Source organism: Erythrolamprus reginae, chromosome 9 (assembly GCF_031021105.1).
Source record: "Erythrolamprus reginae isolate rEryReg1 chromosome 9, rEryReg1.hap1, whole genome shotgun sequence".
Classification (NCBI taxonomy): Eukaryota; Metazoa; Chordata; class Lepidosauria; order Squamata; family Dipsadidae; genus Erythrolamprus; species Erythrolamprus reginae.
In genome coordinates, this window is record NC_091958.1 from 48,780,322 (window position 1) to 48,795,036 (window position 14,715).

General features: G+C 42.8%; 1 protein-coding gene across 2 annotated transcripts in view; it reads right to left on the reverse strand.

Annotated features, from left to right (window-relative positions):
- SYT17 (synaptotagmin 17) overlaps positions 1–14,715 on the reverse strand; it is a 32,347-nt gene that overhangs the window by 15,665 nt on the left and 1,967 nt on the right. Inside the window, exons 2-3 of one of the 2 annotated variants that reach the window (XM_070761882.1) lie at positions 5,408–5,425; positions 1,221–1,369 (exon numbers count right to left, since the gene is read on the reverse strand). In XM_070761882.1, coding sequence (XP_070617983.1) covers positions 1,221–1,369; positions 5,408–5,425 — 167 coding nt within the window. The remainder of the gene's footprint in view (positions 1–1,220; positions 1,370–5,407; positions 5,426–14,715) is intronic. The other variant, XM_070761884.1, reaches the window with a different exon arrangement.

Sequence of the window (14,715 nt, forward strand, 5' to 3'; positions counted from 1 at the left end):
CTAAAAACCCTTGTTATAAAACCAATCATACATACAAACATGCCATGCATAAATTGTAGAAGCCTACGGGGAGAGAATATCTCAGTTTCCCCATGCCTGACGGCAGAGGTGGGTTTTGAGGAGTTTACGAAAGGCAAGGAGGGTGGGGGCTATTCTAATCTCTGGGGGGAGCTGGTTCCAGAGGGCCGGGGCCACCACAGAGAAGGCTCTTCCCCTGGGTCCCGCCAAACGACATTGTTTAGTTGACGGGACCCGGAGAAGGCCTACTCTGTGGGACCTAACTGGTCGCTGGGATTCGTGCGGCAGAAGGCGGTCCCGGAGATAATCTGGCCCGGTGCCATGAAGGGCTTTATATGTATGTAGGTATACTGCTCAAAATAAATAAAGGGAACACTTAACACAATATAACTGCAAATAAATCAAACTTCTGTGAAATCAAACTGTCCATTTAGGAAACAACACTGATTGACAATCAATTTCACCTGCTGTTGTGCACATTCCACTTTGTACAGAACAAAGTATTCAATGAGAATATTTCATTCATCCATATCTAGGATGTGTTATTTGAGTGTTCCCTTTATTTTTTTTGAGCACTGTATATATTTATAAAGAAATGATACCCTGCTCATAATAGAAACATAGAAGTCTGACGGCAGAAAAAGACCTCATGGTCCATCTAGTCTGCCCTTATACTATTTTCTGTATTTTATCTTACAATGGATATATGTTTATCCCAGGCATGTTTAAATTCAGTTACTGTGGATTTATCCACCATGTCTTCTGGAAGTTTGTTCCAAGGATCTACTACTCTTTCAGTAAAATAATATTTTCTCATATTGCTTTTGATCTTCCCCCCAACTAACTTCAGATTGTGCCCCCTTGTTCTTGTGTTCACTTTCCTATTAAAAACACTTTCCTCCTGGACCTTATTTAACCCTTTAACATATTTAAATGTTTCGATCATGTCCCCCCTTTTCCTTCTGTCCTCCAGTCCAGACTATACAGATTGAGTTCATTAAATCTTTCCTGATAATGGAACAACTATACTGTATATATTTATAAAGGAAGGATACCCTGCTTGTAGAGGACACAAATATATATTTAAGGAGGGGGAGGAGGATTGGTGCCGAGTTTGATGGTTTTCTTGCAGACATTTCATTACCAAACTATGTAACACCATCAGAATCAGCCTTCAAATAAACGGCGCCTTCAAAACTTACAACCAGGGAGGGGTTTGGGCTGGAAATGGCCCCAGGATTTCCACTTCGTCTTCGTTGGACTGGCAACAGCTGCACTCGTAGCACTTCTGACAACAATTGTGGCAGGTCCATCTGCACAGCAAGAGATCCGAGATTCTAGACAACAGGCCCTGAGGCCGTTGGAAACCAGAAAGCAAAATTACAACCAGCGGATGACAAACAAGGATAAACAATTGTACAGTAATTGAACAAGCAGATCCCAGGAGGATTCAGCTCTGTGGGTTGTTGTGCAGTCTACATTTTCGCTTTTTCTGCGTTGGTTCACTTAGGCCTTCCTGGGTATTGATGGATGGCTAGCAAGTCTGTTTTGATCCCTCCTGACCACAGAGATAAGTTTTTCTTCACCACTTCTGGATTGCTGGACATAAAACCTATCATCCATGAAAACTGGGAATTATGTGAGCCGATGTGTAAAATTTCCAGCAAGAACCAAGGAGAGGGAAATGGATATAAAAACCCCTTTTGATATTTTTTCCCCCCGATTCCTAAACCACGGCTTAGGGCAGTGATGGCGAACCTTTTTTTCCTCGGGTGCCAAAATAGTACATGTGCGGGCTATCGTGTGTGCATATATGCCCACACCCATAATTCAAAGCCTCCCACTCACGACCCCTCCACTCTTTCATTTCACAATTTCCAGTGGGCCCAGTAGGCCCATTTTTCGCCTTCCCCAGCCTCCAGAGGCTTTTGTGGCACTTGGAAAAGGCAAAAATGCTCCTCCCCTGCCACCCTGGAGGCCCTCGGGGGGCCAAAATCGCCCTCCCAGAGCCTCCGCATGAGCCAAAAATCAGCTGGTGGGCACACACATGCGCACTGGAGCTGAGCCAGGGCAGCGGCTCATGTGCTGGCAGATATGACTCCACGTGCCACCTGTGGCCCATGTGCCATAGGTTCACCATCACAGGCTTAGGGTTAGCATGACCCCAGCCCCTGTGGTTCATCCAAACCTTGGCAAAAAATCCATGGTTTACACAGGGGTGTCAAATTCAACGCCCAGGGTCTGGATGCGGCCTGTGGGGTGCTTAAATCTGTCTCATAAGGCAACCCTCAAAACAGCGAAGGACTGGCCCATGATGCCTGTGCCAACAAAAGCAGAGCTTGTGTGGCTTCCAAACTCTGTTTTCACTGGCAGAGGGGGTTGCAGAAAGGTGTTGTGGCCGAAAATGGAACCTCAATCAGTTACATCAAGCCACCCCAACCCCCACCATGCTCCCCCAGCCCCCGAGGTGAAAAACTACCCCAATGCAGCCCTTAATAAAACAGAGTTTGACACCCCTGGTTTAGCATGTTTGTTCAAGCATAACTGTAATCCAAGTTCAAACAACATGCTAAACTAGAGACGTCCACCATTGGCCATTTTAAGGCCTGTGGACTTCACCTCCCAGAATTCCCAGCCAGCCATACCAGACCTCAAATTTTCTTGCAAACTTAAACTCTTGTAAAACTGTAATAAATGCACAAGTCAAAATGTTTTCCAAACCCTCCGCTTAAAAATGGAAGAGGCAGAAAAGGAATAAAGGCTAATAAATAAAAGAATTCTAATTAAATGTTGTGGTTAGCTCTGGCCCAGCTCCTGCCCCAAGGACTGTGGATGTGGGGGAGACATCAACATGCTGCAGGCCTGTTTTGCCCCCGGTGGAATCTGCTGATGAAGGCTTCTCTGACCAAGAAGACATGAGTGACAGGGAGGAGGAGAGTGTAGCAGACAGCTCAGAAGGAGATCAACTATCTTGGTCCTCCTTGGATTCAGAACAAGAGTTAATGATACAGCCACGCATGGGGAGAGCGATGCATAGGCAACAACAACTGAGAGATTATTATCAAAGAAAATAAGGCCACCTGTGGTTGGGTGGGGCTGTGGTGATTAGTGAGGCTGCTATAAATAGCAGCCTGTGGTTTTGGCCATTGTGGAGGATTATCTGATCATTGTGTTTCGTGACTGCTTTACTGACTTTGACTTTTTGTGTGCTGATTTTTCCCCGCTTTGAAAGTAAACCAGAGCAAAGTGTGTTTCACTTTGTGAAAGAAGAAGGACTGTGAATTGCCTCACAGCTGCAAGCTAAGTATCACAGAACTGATAAGGGACTTGTATAAATTACCAGTTTGGTTGGAGACGAGTGCTCTTTGCTATACCAAAAGAGGGCTTGGTTTAAGTGAATTTTCATTATAAAGAACATTGTTTTGAATTTTCAAACGTGTGTGTGTCTGAAATTTGTACCTGTGAAATTTTGGGAGGAGTCTACCAGAGAGCCCGACAGAACATTAAATGAGAAGATTCCTAGGTTTGCTGAAAGAAAAGCCTATTGTTTCCACTACACTAACCAATCCAATAAAATATATGCCAAGCTGGAAGAATCTCCATGCGTTGCTGCGAGCAGAATGGAGGGAATTTAAACCTTGCTGTACATTTTTATAATCCGTAGCCTTCGGGGATCGGAGTTTAAAGCGTTTTTTTAAAAGAGGAAAGCTTTCATGCTTTGAAAGCCATGCGAGTTGATCCAATCATGGAGAAAAGGTCAACCACTTCTGAACTTTTCAAAGCAAAGACCACATCAGAGGAAAGTAGGGTGAGAGCATCGTGCGTCAAGGATTGCTAAAGTAAAAAGAAAGTCCAGGTTTCAGGGAGAAGTAAATCACCATTGGCCAAACTAGTGGGGGGAAATGTGGTTTTTTCAATGCTTTTGTTTATTTTCAATGTCCTGTCCAATTTTGAATTTTGGATTTTAATCTTTTCAATAAAATAAAAAGAAATTGAATGAGAACAATTGGCCAAATACCAAAGCTAGGAAAGCAGTTGGTAATGAATCAGGACCCTGGACAGCTCCTAGATGGGGATCCTAAACCACCATTGAAATGTTGCCTCAGCCACAAACTAAGATGCTAAATCTATTTGCATTAGAGCTCCAATAGGGGTTTCGAGAAGAAACCTCATCAATTAAAAGAATGTTACTCAATCCAAAACGTTTGGCATTCCACAAGACCAAAACCATGACACCTCTCTAGGACTTCCCAAGTTTGAAGTCAGAGAAGAGCAATAGATGTAAATGTGTAGACTTGGAATGTGCAACTATGTCAACTTTACTCCTTCCCCGTTATACTATACATTGGGGTAGACAACTATGTCAATTTTACAGCCTGTGGACTTCAATTCCCAGAATTCCTGAGCCAGCCATGCTGAGGAATTCTGGGTCTGGACTATGCTGACTCAGGAATTCTGGGAGTTGAAGTCCACAGGGTGTAAAATTGACATAGTTGCCTACTCCAGCGTATAGCATAGTGGTGAAGGAGGAAAGTGTGTTACCGTAGCAGGTAAAATAACCGGCAAATATAAAGATGAACCTTCGTCTTCAGAATAATTCCCAGTTTATATTTTACATCTCCCACTGGCCACTTGTAATTCTAAGTCCTTGACTTATGACCAGGAATTTCCATTGCTAAAACAAGGCAGTTAAAGTGAGTCGCGTCCTGTTTCATGGCCTTTTATTTATTAGATTTTATTTATTAGATTTGTATTTTCCCCCACGGTTGTTAAGCAAACCACTGTATTTAAGTGAATCATGCAGTCGCTAAGTGAATCTGGCTTTGCCTGTCGGAAGCCAGCTGGGAAGATTTCAGACAATAATCATATAACTCTGGGACACTGCAAAAATTATCAATACACGACAGTGGCCTAAGGGCCCCATTTTGAGCATGTGATTGTGGGGAATGCTATGACGGTCGTAAGTGTGAGGATTGGTGTTTTTTCGGGTTCTGTTGTAAGTGCAAATGGTCAGTTCTATGGACTACCCATCCCTCAAAGAGGCTGTCCGAGCTGAGCAACACCGGCTCCCCAATTTTCTCCCATAACATGAGGACTAGAAATTTCTGTTTGCCAGTGGACAGACAGTAGCAGGTGGAATGATATGCAGTTAAATCAATTAAAACCAGCCCGCCAGAGTTTTCCTTGACGTTAAAGAAAATACCCCTCACTGCTTAGCCACAAGAAACCAAGGTGTGTGTGTGTTTTTACCTACACAATTTTACACCAGAAAGTGGAGAGAGAGAGAAAGAGAGAAACAGAGCCCCCCCACCACCAAAAAAATCCACAACTCCACACGACTGTCTCGTTCGGAGTGTGAGAGAAAGGATGAGTCATCATATTAACTCACCTCATTTATCGGTTCCAACTGTCCTTTTCGATACCCATGATGGAGCAAACAGAGAGAAAAGGGGGAAAAAGATGAGATTGCTTTAGTATAATAATAATATAATAATGTCCTCCCTCCCCGCAGCCACAGTGGTGCGTTGTTCCCAGTTCGACCCGGTTTTTAGAACCTGTAGCGCCGATGGCGGGAAGCTCTGCCCACTTACACAAAACTTGCTCATCACGCCTGCGAACCAGTAGTAAATTTTAGAAGTCACTACTATCCCCCCACCCCAGGGATGGGCTGCCAAAATTTTTACTGCCACACTGTGGCGGTGTCTTTTTTGTAGGTGTGGCTTGATGGTCATGTGGTCGGATAGGAGTGGCTTAATGGCCATGTGACCAAGTGGGAGTAGCTTGACAATCATGTGACCAGGGTGGCTTAAAGGTCATGTGGCTGGGTGGGAGTGGCTTACCAACCAAGATAAGTTTTCAAATAGGGGCTTGGACTTTTTTTCAGTTGATTAAGTCCCATTATTTGAATAGCCACAGAAAGGACAAACGATAGACAGCATTATTGGTTGAGGAGCACAGTCACATTTTAAGGTTTTGTACTGAAACGGCAAGGTTCAGTATGATAACAGATTAGGCAAGTAGCTCAATTTTCTTTCATTGCTATCAAAGTTCAGTTCTAGATAATGATTAAAATGATTATGGGTAAAAACATACTATTTAATTATTTTCTATTTTAAAAGTAATTAAGGATCATACTAATGTACTAGAGAATGAAGGATTAATTTAAAAAAAAACCTATTTAAGTACAGTGATCCCTCGTTTTTCGCAGGGGATGCGTTTCAAGACCATCCGTGAAAAAATGAATTTCCGTGAAGTAGAGGAAATATTTTTTTTAATGTATTTAACAAGTATTTGCACTTTTAAAACCCACCCTTTGCATCATTCTATAATGTTTCTCAGCTGGAACTACATGTGATATCCTACCAGTTTCTTTAATAGAGTACAGTAGTACTGTAGAAGAATTTTATGGATTTTTAATGGATTTAAATTTTTTAATGGATTTAAGCCCCCTTTGAAAACCCGTGAAATAGCAAATCCGTGAAAGATGAACCGTGAAGTAGCGAGGGATTACTGTATTCAATAAATAGCTTACTACCCCCACTGTGTCCACCCTGTGGGAGCCACAGCCCATTACTGCCCCACCACCATTTGTTAAACAAAATACGCAATTGTGGGCCTTCGCTTTGCTTTCTAGCAGAGGGAGGAAAATACAGCTATTTTGAGATCTCTCTATTTTAGGGCAGGTTTAAAAAAAGAAAGAAAGAAAGGGATCTCCAGGAGGGATATTCTATTGCTAATATGAATTTTCCTCAACGGGCTTGCTATTTTTGTCCCTTTGCAAAAAAGAAAACAGAAAGGAAAAAAAAAAGAACGCTTTTAAAAATCTCTCTGTAATTTGGGCTATTGTAGAAGAGGTGCTCACCGTACAATCATAATTGAGTCCCACGTTTACGATGCTAAAATGAAGACAGTTCTTAAGTGAGTTTTGCTGGTATTTTGCATACGTTTTCCTAGTTCAGCAAATCTGGCTTCCCCATTGATTTCGCTTCAGGGATGGGTTCCATTTACCATATTTTGGAGACTATAAGACACACCTTTTTCCCCTAAAAGAGGCTGGAAATTTGGGTGTGTCTTACACTCTGAATGTAGCTTTTTTAAAGCTTTTTTTCCCCAACCCTAACAAGACACTAACAATTTTCCCTGCTCTTCCCTGCTTGCAGGCTTTTTTTTCATTGCTACTCCCTCTGAAGAATGTTTTTTCCAACCTTAAGTATTTGCCGGCTTTTTTCATTGCTACTCCCTCCAAAGAATGTTATTTTCCAACCCTAAGTCTTTGCAGGCTTGTTTTCATTGCTACTCCCTCCGATGAATTTTTTTCCCAACCCTAAGTCTTTGCAGGCTTGTTTTCATTGCTACTCCCTCCGAAGAATGTTTTTTTCCAACCCTAAGTCTTTGCAGGCTTGTTTTCATTGCTACTCCCTCCAAAGAATGTTATTTTCCAACCCTAAGTCTTTGCAGGCTTGTTTTCATTGCTACTCCCTCCAAAGAATGTTTTTTCCAACCCTAAGTCTTTGCAGGCTTGTTTTCATTGCTACTCCCCCCAAAGAATGTTTTTTTCCAACCCTAAGTCTTTGCAGGCTTGTTTTCATTGCTACTCCCTCTGAATAATGTTTTTTTCCAACCCCAAGTCTTTGCAGGCTGTTTTTCATTGCTACTCCCTCTGAATAATGTTTTTCTCCAAACCTAATTCTTTGCAGGCTTGTTTTCAATGCTATTCCCTCCGAAGAATGTTTTTTCCAACCCTAAGTCTTTGCAGGCTTGTTTTCATTGCTACTCCCTCTGAAGAATGTTTTTTTCCAACCCTAAGTCTTTGCAGGCTTGTTTTCATGGCCACTCCCTCTGAAGAATGTTTTTTTCAGCCCTAACCCAGGAGATAAAACAATGTGCTGAAGCTGACCAGACTAAGGACGCTAGCCAGATGAATACTTGATAGACAGATTTTTTCCCCCTCTATTTTCCTCTCCCCAAAACTAACATGCGTCTTATACTCTGGTGCGTCTCATACTCCGAAAAACGTGGTACCTTCTCTACTGGTTTGCATCGCAACAGAACTGCATGTTTTGGGTGCGCATGTTCGCTTACTTCGCTCAGGTGCATGCCTCCATCCCTTCACGACCCTCTGTGTATGTGCAGAAGCCTTTGTGCATGCGCAGAGGGCTGGTTTTTTAGCAATTTGCGGCAACTGGAGGACAAGCGGCAGCAAATTTCCACTATCGCTTCTAAAGAACTGATCCGAATCGGCAGCAACCCACCCGTGCTTCTCTTGTCAGACAGTCACCAAAAGTGGACCCCACAATCAACCTCTTTCCCCATTTCCCTTCTAGCCCTGATTATGCTACTTAGTAGGGTAATGAAACATCTACAAGAAACCACCAAGCTCCGACAGCACCATTTCAACACGGAGCTACAAACATTCTCCTTTGAGGAGGACACACCTTTTGCCTCTTCCATAAACAAAGTCAACGATTCCGTTGAGGTTAAGAGGGGGCAAGGCCTAAAGACATCATTTCCTTTTGATCATTACATTTTCAGAAAAACACCGCAGCTGTTCTCAAACTTGGTGGCATCATAAAGGTCCCCGCGGGCAAAACTCTTTGAGCTGCTCAAGCTTGCACAAACAAAAGACCGAGCCTGGAGTGTGTTTTGATAACACTCTTGTTGTGCACTTGCAGCACGTATTGACCCAACCACGGACATTTGCAAACAGGGTTGACAAGCCACTGCGGACAATTCTCCAGGACTGTATAAACCAGGATTTCACATCAGCTGTTTGAAGGGAGGTTTTGCCCACCGTATCCTAAGTCAAGGTTGACTCAGCCTTCCATCCTTCCGAGGTGGGTCAAATGAGGACCCGGATTGTGGGGGCAATAGGCTGGCTCTGTTAAAAAGTGCTATTGCTAACTTGTTGTAAGCCGCCCTGAGTCTAAGGAGAAGGGCGGCATAAAAGATTCAAAAAAATTAAAAAAATTAAAAAATATATATAAAAACAAAAACAAAAATAAATATATATATCTTTATTTGATACACACAGAATATAGTTGTCGGCTATGAATAAATTAACTGCCTTGAAATGGTCCTGGGTTGGGCCTAGAGGCAAAAAGGAGCTGTGACGTTCCTTCAATATACCAGGGTGATCCGACATAAAAAACATATATAGCCCCTCCCTGGTACAGAGCTGAAGGGATCAAGGTCTGGTGGCTCAACTGTTAATTCTCTGCCTTACAAGGCAGAGGCTGCCAGATCAAATCCCAGTAAGGGTGTGGCTAGCTGATGAGGCCAGAACAAGGCCGAAATGGTACCATCCTAGTCTCCCTTAATTTATATATATCTCCCAGCGACCAGTTAGGTCCCACAGAGTTGGCCTTCTCCGGGTCCCGTCAACTAAACAATGTCGTTTGGTGGGACCCAGGGGAAGAGCCTTCTCTGTGGCGGCCCCGACCCTTTGGAACCAACTCCCCCCAGATATCAGAGTTGCCCCCATCCTCCTTGCCTTTCGTAAAGTTCTTAAGACCCATGTCTGTCGTCAGGCATGGGGAAACTGACACATCTCCCCCGGGCCTATACAGTTTATACATGGAATGTTTGTGTGTGTGTTTACTTTTAATAATGGGTTTTTTAGTGTTTTTTAAATTATTAGATTTGTTTTTTACATTGTTCTTGTTATTGTTGTGAGCCGCCCCGAGTCTACGGAGAGGGGCGGCATACAAATCTAATAAATAATAATAACAATAATAACAATAATAACAACAATAATAATAATAATAAATGTTAGTATTCCTCCATTGATACTTTTATTGCTTCGTCGGCCTTCAATTTAAATTTGCAGTCTCCTTGGGGTAAAAATTTAATTTAATTTATTCGACTTCTATACCGCCCCATCCTCAAGGACTCAGGGCGGCTTACAACAATACAAACAATACAATACTACAATAATAAAAAAGAAGTCAAATATTAATAATAGTTATAAAACCCCATTATAAACCCAAACTAAAATGCCCCCTTATAAAACCCTAAATCCAATCTAACAATAACATACATACCAGTTGAGCATCATTCGGGTGTGTCAGGTGTTAATATTCATGGCATGATCGAAACGTTTAAATATGTTAAAGGGTTAGAAGCAACGTCAGAAAATATTATTTTACTGAAAGTAGATGCTTGGAACAAACTTCCAGCAGAGGCGGTTAGTAAATCCACAGTCACTGAATTTAAACATGCCTGGGATAAACATATATCCATCCTAAGATAAAATACAGGAAATAGTATGAAGGCAGACTAGATGGACCACGAGGTCTTTTTCTGCCTTCAATCTTCTACGTTTCTATAGTTCTATGCTCTGAAAAATGCCATGAAATTCATGTTGCCACGTTCCGAGATCGCACCGCATTCAAAACAAGACTCAAATGTCAGTCTGGAAGGGTTTTTTTGAAAGGTTTTTGCATGAGTCACTTGGGGAGCTTCCCCCGAGAACGAGCCTTGAGAAGTTTGACTACAGATAGCCTTTGGGCTGACGGCCACAGTTTCGGCCCTCCATTTCTGTCGCTAAGCGCGATGATCATTAAGTGAGTTTGGCCATCCTTTTACATTCTTTTTTCTTGCCACAGTCGCTAAGAAAACTGTGGCAGTTTATTTATTTATTAGATTTGTATGCCGCCGCTCTCCGAAGACTCGGAGGATACAATACAAAACAGTGAATACAAAACAAATCTAATTAATTTTAAAAACTACGTAACCTAAAACCCCAAAATACAGTGGTACCTCTACTTACGAACTTAATTCATTCCGTGACCAGGTTCTTAAGTAGAAAAGTTTGTAAGTAGAAGCAATTTTTCCCATAGGAATCAATGTAAAAGCAAATAATGTGTGCGGATTGGGGAAACCACAGGGAGGGTGGCGGCCATGTTTCCTCTCAGGAGATTCCTAGAGGTCCCACGGAGGCTTCTCCACGCCTTTTCTGGCCCTGTTTTCTCCCATAAGATTCTTAGAGAGGCCCCACAGAGGCTTCTCCTCACCTTTTCCGGCCCTTTTTCCTACCAGAAGATTCCTAGAGGGCCCCCACGGAGGCTTCTCCCTGCTTTTTCTTGTTGCAGCTTTGGAAGCTGGGGTTTGTAAGTGGAAAATGGTTCTTGAGAAGAGGCAAAAAAATCTTGAACACTCAGTTCTTATCTAGAAAAGTTCTTAAGTAGAGGCGTTCTTAGGTAGAGGTACCACTGTATAGTAAAATCAATCAATGGCAGCCATACATCATAATTATTGGCCAGGGGGTCTAGATCTAATCCTCCCAAGCCTGGCGACATAAGTGAGTCTTAAGACTCTTACAGAAGGCGAGGAGGGTGGGGGCAGTGTGAATCTCCAGGGGGAGCTGATTCCTGAGGGCTGGGGCCCCCACAGAGGAGCCTCTTCCCCTAGGCCCTGCCAAGCGACACTGTCTGGTTGATGGGACCTGGAGAAGGCCAACTCTGTGAGACCTAACCAGCCGCTGGGATTTGGTTTTTTATAAATAATGGGTTTTCAACTGCTTTTAGTATTGGATTATTATTATATGCTGTTTTATTATTGCTGTTAGCCGCTCCGACTCTGTGGAGAGGGGCGGCATACAAATCCAATAAATAAAATAAATAAATACGGCAGATGACGGTCCCATAAGTAATCTGGTCCAATGCCATGTAGGGCTTTATAGGTCATTATCAACACTTTCAATTGTGTCCGGAAACCAATCGGCAACTAATGCAATCTGCGGAGTGTTGGAGAGACATGGGTATATCTGGGGAGGTCCACGACGGCTCACGCAGCTGCATTTTGCATGATTTGAAGTTTCCAAACGCTCTTCAAAGGTAGCCCCATGTAGAGGGAGGTAAGCCAGTCACAGGAGTTGTTAAGTCAATCTGGCTTCCCCACTGACTTTGATTGTCAGAAGTTGACCCTGGGACAACGCAACTGTCACAAGTACAAGTCAGTTGCCAAGTATCTGAATTTTGAAATTTGGGTCAAGTGGCCATGGGGATGGCTGCATCCATTATAAATGTGAAAAACCCATCCTAAGTTATTTTTTATAACTTCAGTCACTAAAGCAGTGGTTCTCAACCTGGGGGTCGGGACCCCTTTGGGGGGTCGAACGACCATTTCACAGGGGTTGCCTAAGACCATGGAAAAAGACAAATTTCCCATGGTGTTAGGAACTAAAGCTTCTATTCTAGCACCTTGGAAAAACATTTTTACAATCCGACCAATCAGGCGTTTACAGTGGGGGAGTCCCTCTGACCTTCCTGCCAATCAGCTTAAAGCTCTGTTGGGAGAATGGGCGCTAGACTTATGGTTGGGGGTCACCACAACACAAGGAACTTTTATTAAGGGGTTGCAGCATTAGAAATGTTGAGAACCACTGCAAAAAAGGAATGGTTGTAATAATAATAACAATAACAACAACAACAACAAAACAACAACAAAACAACAACAACAACAACAACAACAACAGAGTTGGAAGGGACCTTGGAGGTCTTCTAGTCCAACCCCCTGCTTAAGCAGGAAACCCTACACTACTTCAGACAGATGGTTATCTAACATCTTCTTAAAAACTTCCAGTGTTCGAGCATTCACAACTTCTGGTGGCAAGTTGTTTCACTGCTCAACCCTTCTGACAGTCAGGAAATTTCTCCTTAGTTCTAAGTTGCTTCTCTCCTTCTTTAGTTTCCACACATTGTTTCTTGTTCTACCCTCAGGTGCTTTTGAGAAGAGGTTGACTCCTATTGGGGGCTAATTGTACTATACCAAGGCAAGACTGCAAATAGTTTATGGTTCATATATTGTGCGCCCTTATACCGTCCTTTACCACACTTACACAAGAGTTCAGAAATCTTGCCTGAACCCCTAGAAAGGGACTGTCAGAAATAAGTTCACTTCTGAAGGTAATATCACAACGCAAGTAAATGGTTTGTAACCATGGGAGAGGCTGATGTAAGCCATAATCACCATATAATCATGGGTTTGCTAATTCTGCTGCAACCTGATTGGCTGTAACTTATATAAGGAGGAACACCCATGCATGGGTGTGGTTTGTTATGGAGAGTGCTTTGTTATAGTATAGAGCAGTGATTTTCAACCTTTTTTGAGCTGCGGCACATTTTTTACATTTGCAAAATCATGGGGCACATTGAGCGGGGCGGGAGTGGGGGGGCTAAAAAAAGTTTGGACAAAAAAATTCTCTCTCTCTCTTCCTCTCTTTCGCTCTATTTATCTCCCTCTTTCTCTCTCTTCCTTCCTCTCTCCATCCCTCTTTCTTTCTCCCTTCCTTCCTCTCTTTTTTGCTCTTTCTATCTCTCCCTCCTTTCCTGCCTTTCTTTCTCTCTCTCTCTCTCTCTCTCTTGCTTTCTTTCTCTCTCTCTCTTGCTGAGCTTCATGGCACACCTGACCATGTCTCGCGGCACACTAGTGTGCCCCGGCACACTGGTTGAAAAACACTGGTATAGAGTGGTTTGTAGTTTAGTGGTTAGTGCTTAGTGGTTGCAGTGGTGGATATTATAAGAGTTATATTACTGTATGACTGTAACTGTTGCTTATATCCTAAGGTTTTTATTAATATTGCTTCTTCATTGCTTATTTGACCCCTATGACAATCATTAAGTGTCGTACCACATGATTCTTGACAAATGTATATTTTATTTTATGTACGCTGAGAGCATATGCACCAAGACAAATTCCTTGTGTGTTCAATCACACTTGGCCAATAAAAATTCTATTCTATTCTATTCTATCCTATTCTATAAGAGTTATATGAAAGTATTGTATGATAGTTTATTTAGAGAAGCAGTTTGATAAAAGAGAAGCCAAATATATTTTTTACGAGAAAGCCTACTGCTGTGAAGACTTCAATTAAGTATAGTGGTTAATTGTGGCTAATTGGTGGGTTAACTTCCATGTGCGCAAAACTCCCTCTACCCAACAAAGACAACCAGCCTCATCATCTATTTTTGCACATGGTTTCTGCCTTTATGTCTCTCTTCTCTCAGCCTGGTTTACCTTGCAGGATTGTTGTGAGGACAACTTTAAAAAAAGAGGAACCCATGCTTTACGATGCAGGGGGAAGCATATAAAACAGACAATGCCTTTAAGGACCCGTGAAGGTGCCGAGGAGGCAAGTTGGTAGCCCTCTCCCCCACTGTCTTAGACGGGGATAATGGGAACTGGAATCCATCACGTCTTAAAAGTTTTCTCAAGAGCAACAAGCATGGGACATGAAGCAGGTTGGACTTTCTTTTTTTCTTCTTCAGATTTGGAAACGCCTCCCAGCGACCGGTTAGGTCCCACAGAATCGGCCATCTCCAGGTCCTGTCAACTAGACAATGTCGCTTGGCGAGGCCTAGGGGAAAAGCCTTCTCTGTGGAGGCCCCGGCCCTCTGGAATCAGCTCCCCCAGGAGATTCGCACTGCCCCCACCCTCCTCGCCTTCTGCAAGAGTCTCAAGACTCACGACCCCAGGCTTGGAGCCCTTAGATCTTTGCCCCCTGGCCAAAGAATGGCCTGAGAAAAAGCTGGTTGAATGGGAATGACTTGTTTTTTTATGCTTTTTCAGTTTTAGATTTCATATTTAATTAATTGGACCTGAAATGTTATGCATTGTTTTTATTATATGCTGTGAGCCGGCCCGAATCCTCAGAGAAGGGCGGCATAAAAGTCCTATCTATCTATCTATCTATCTATC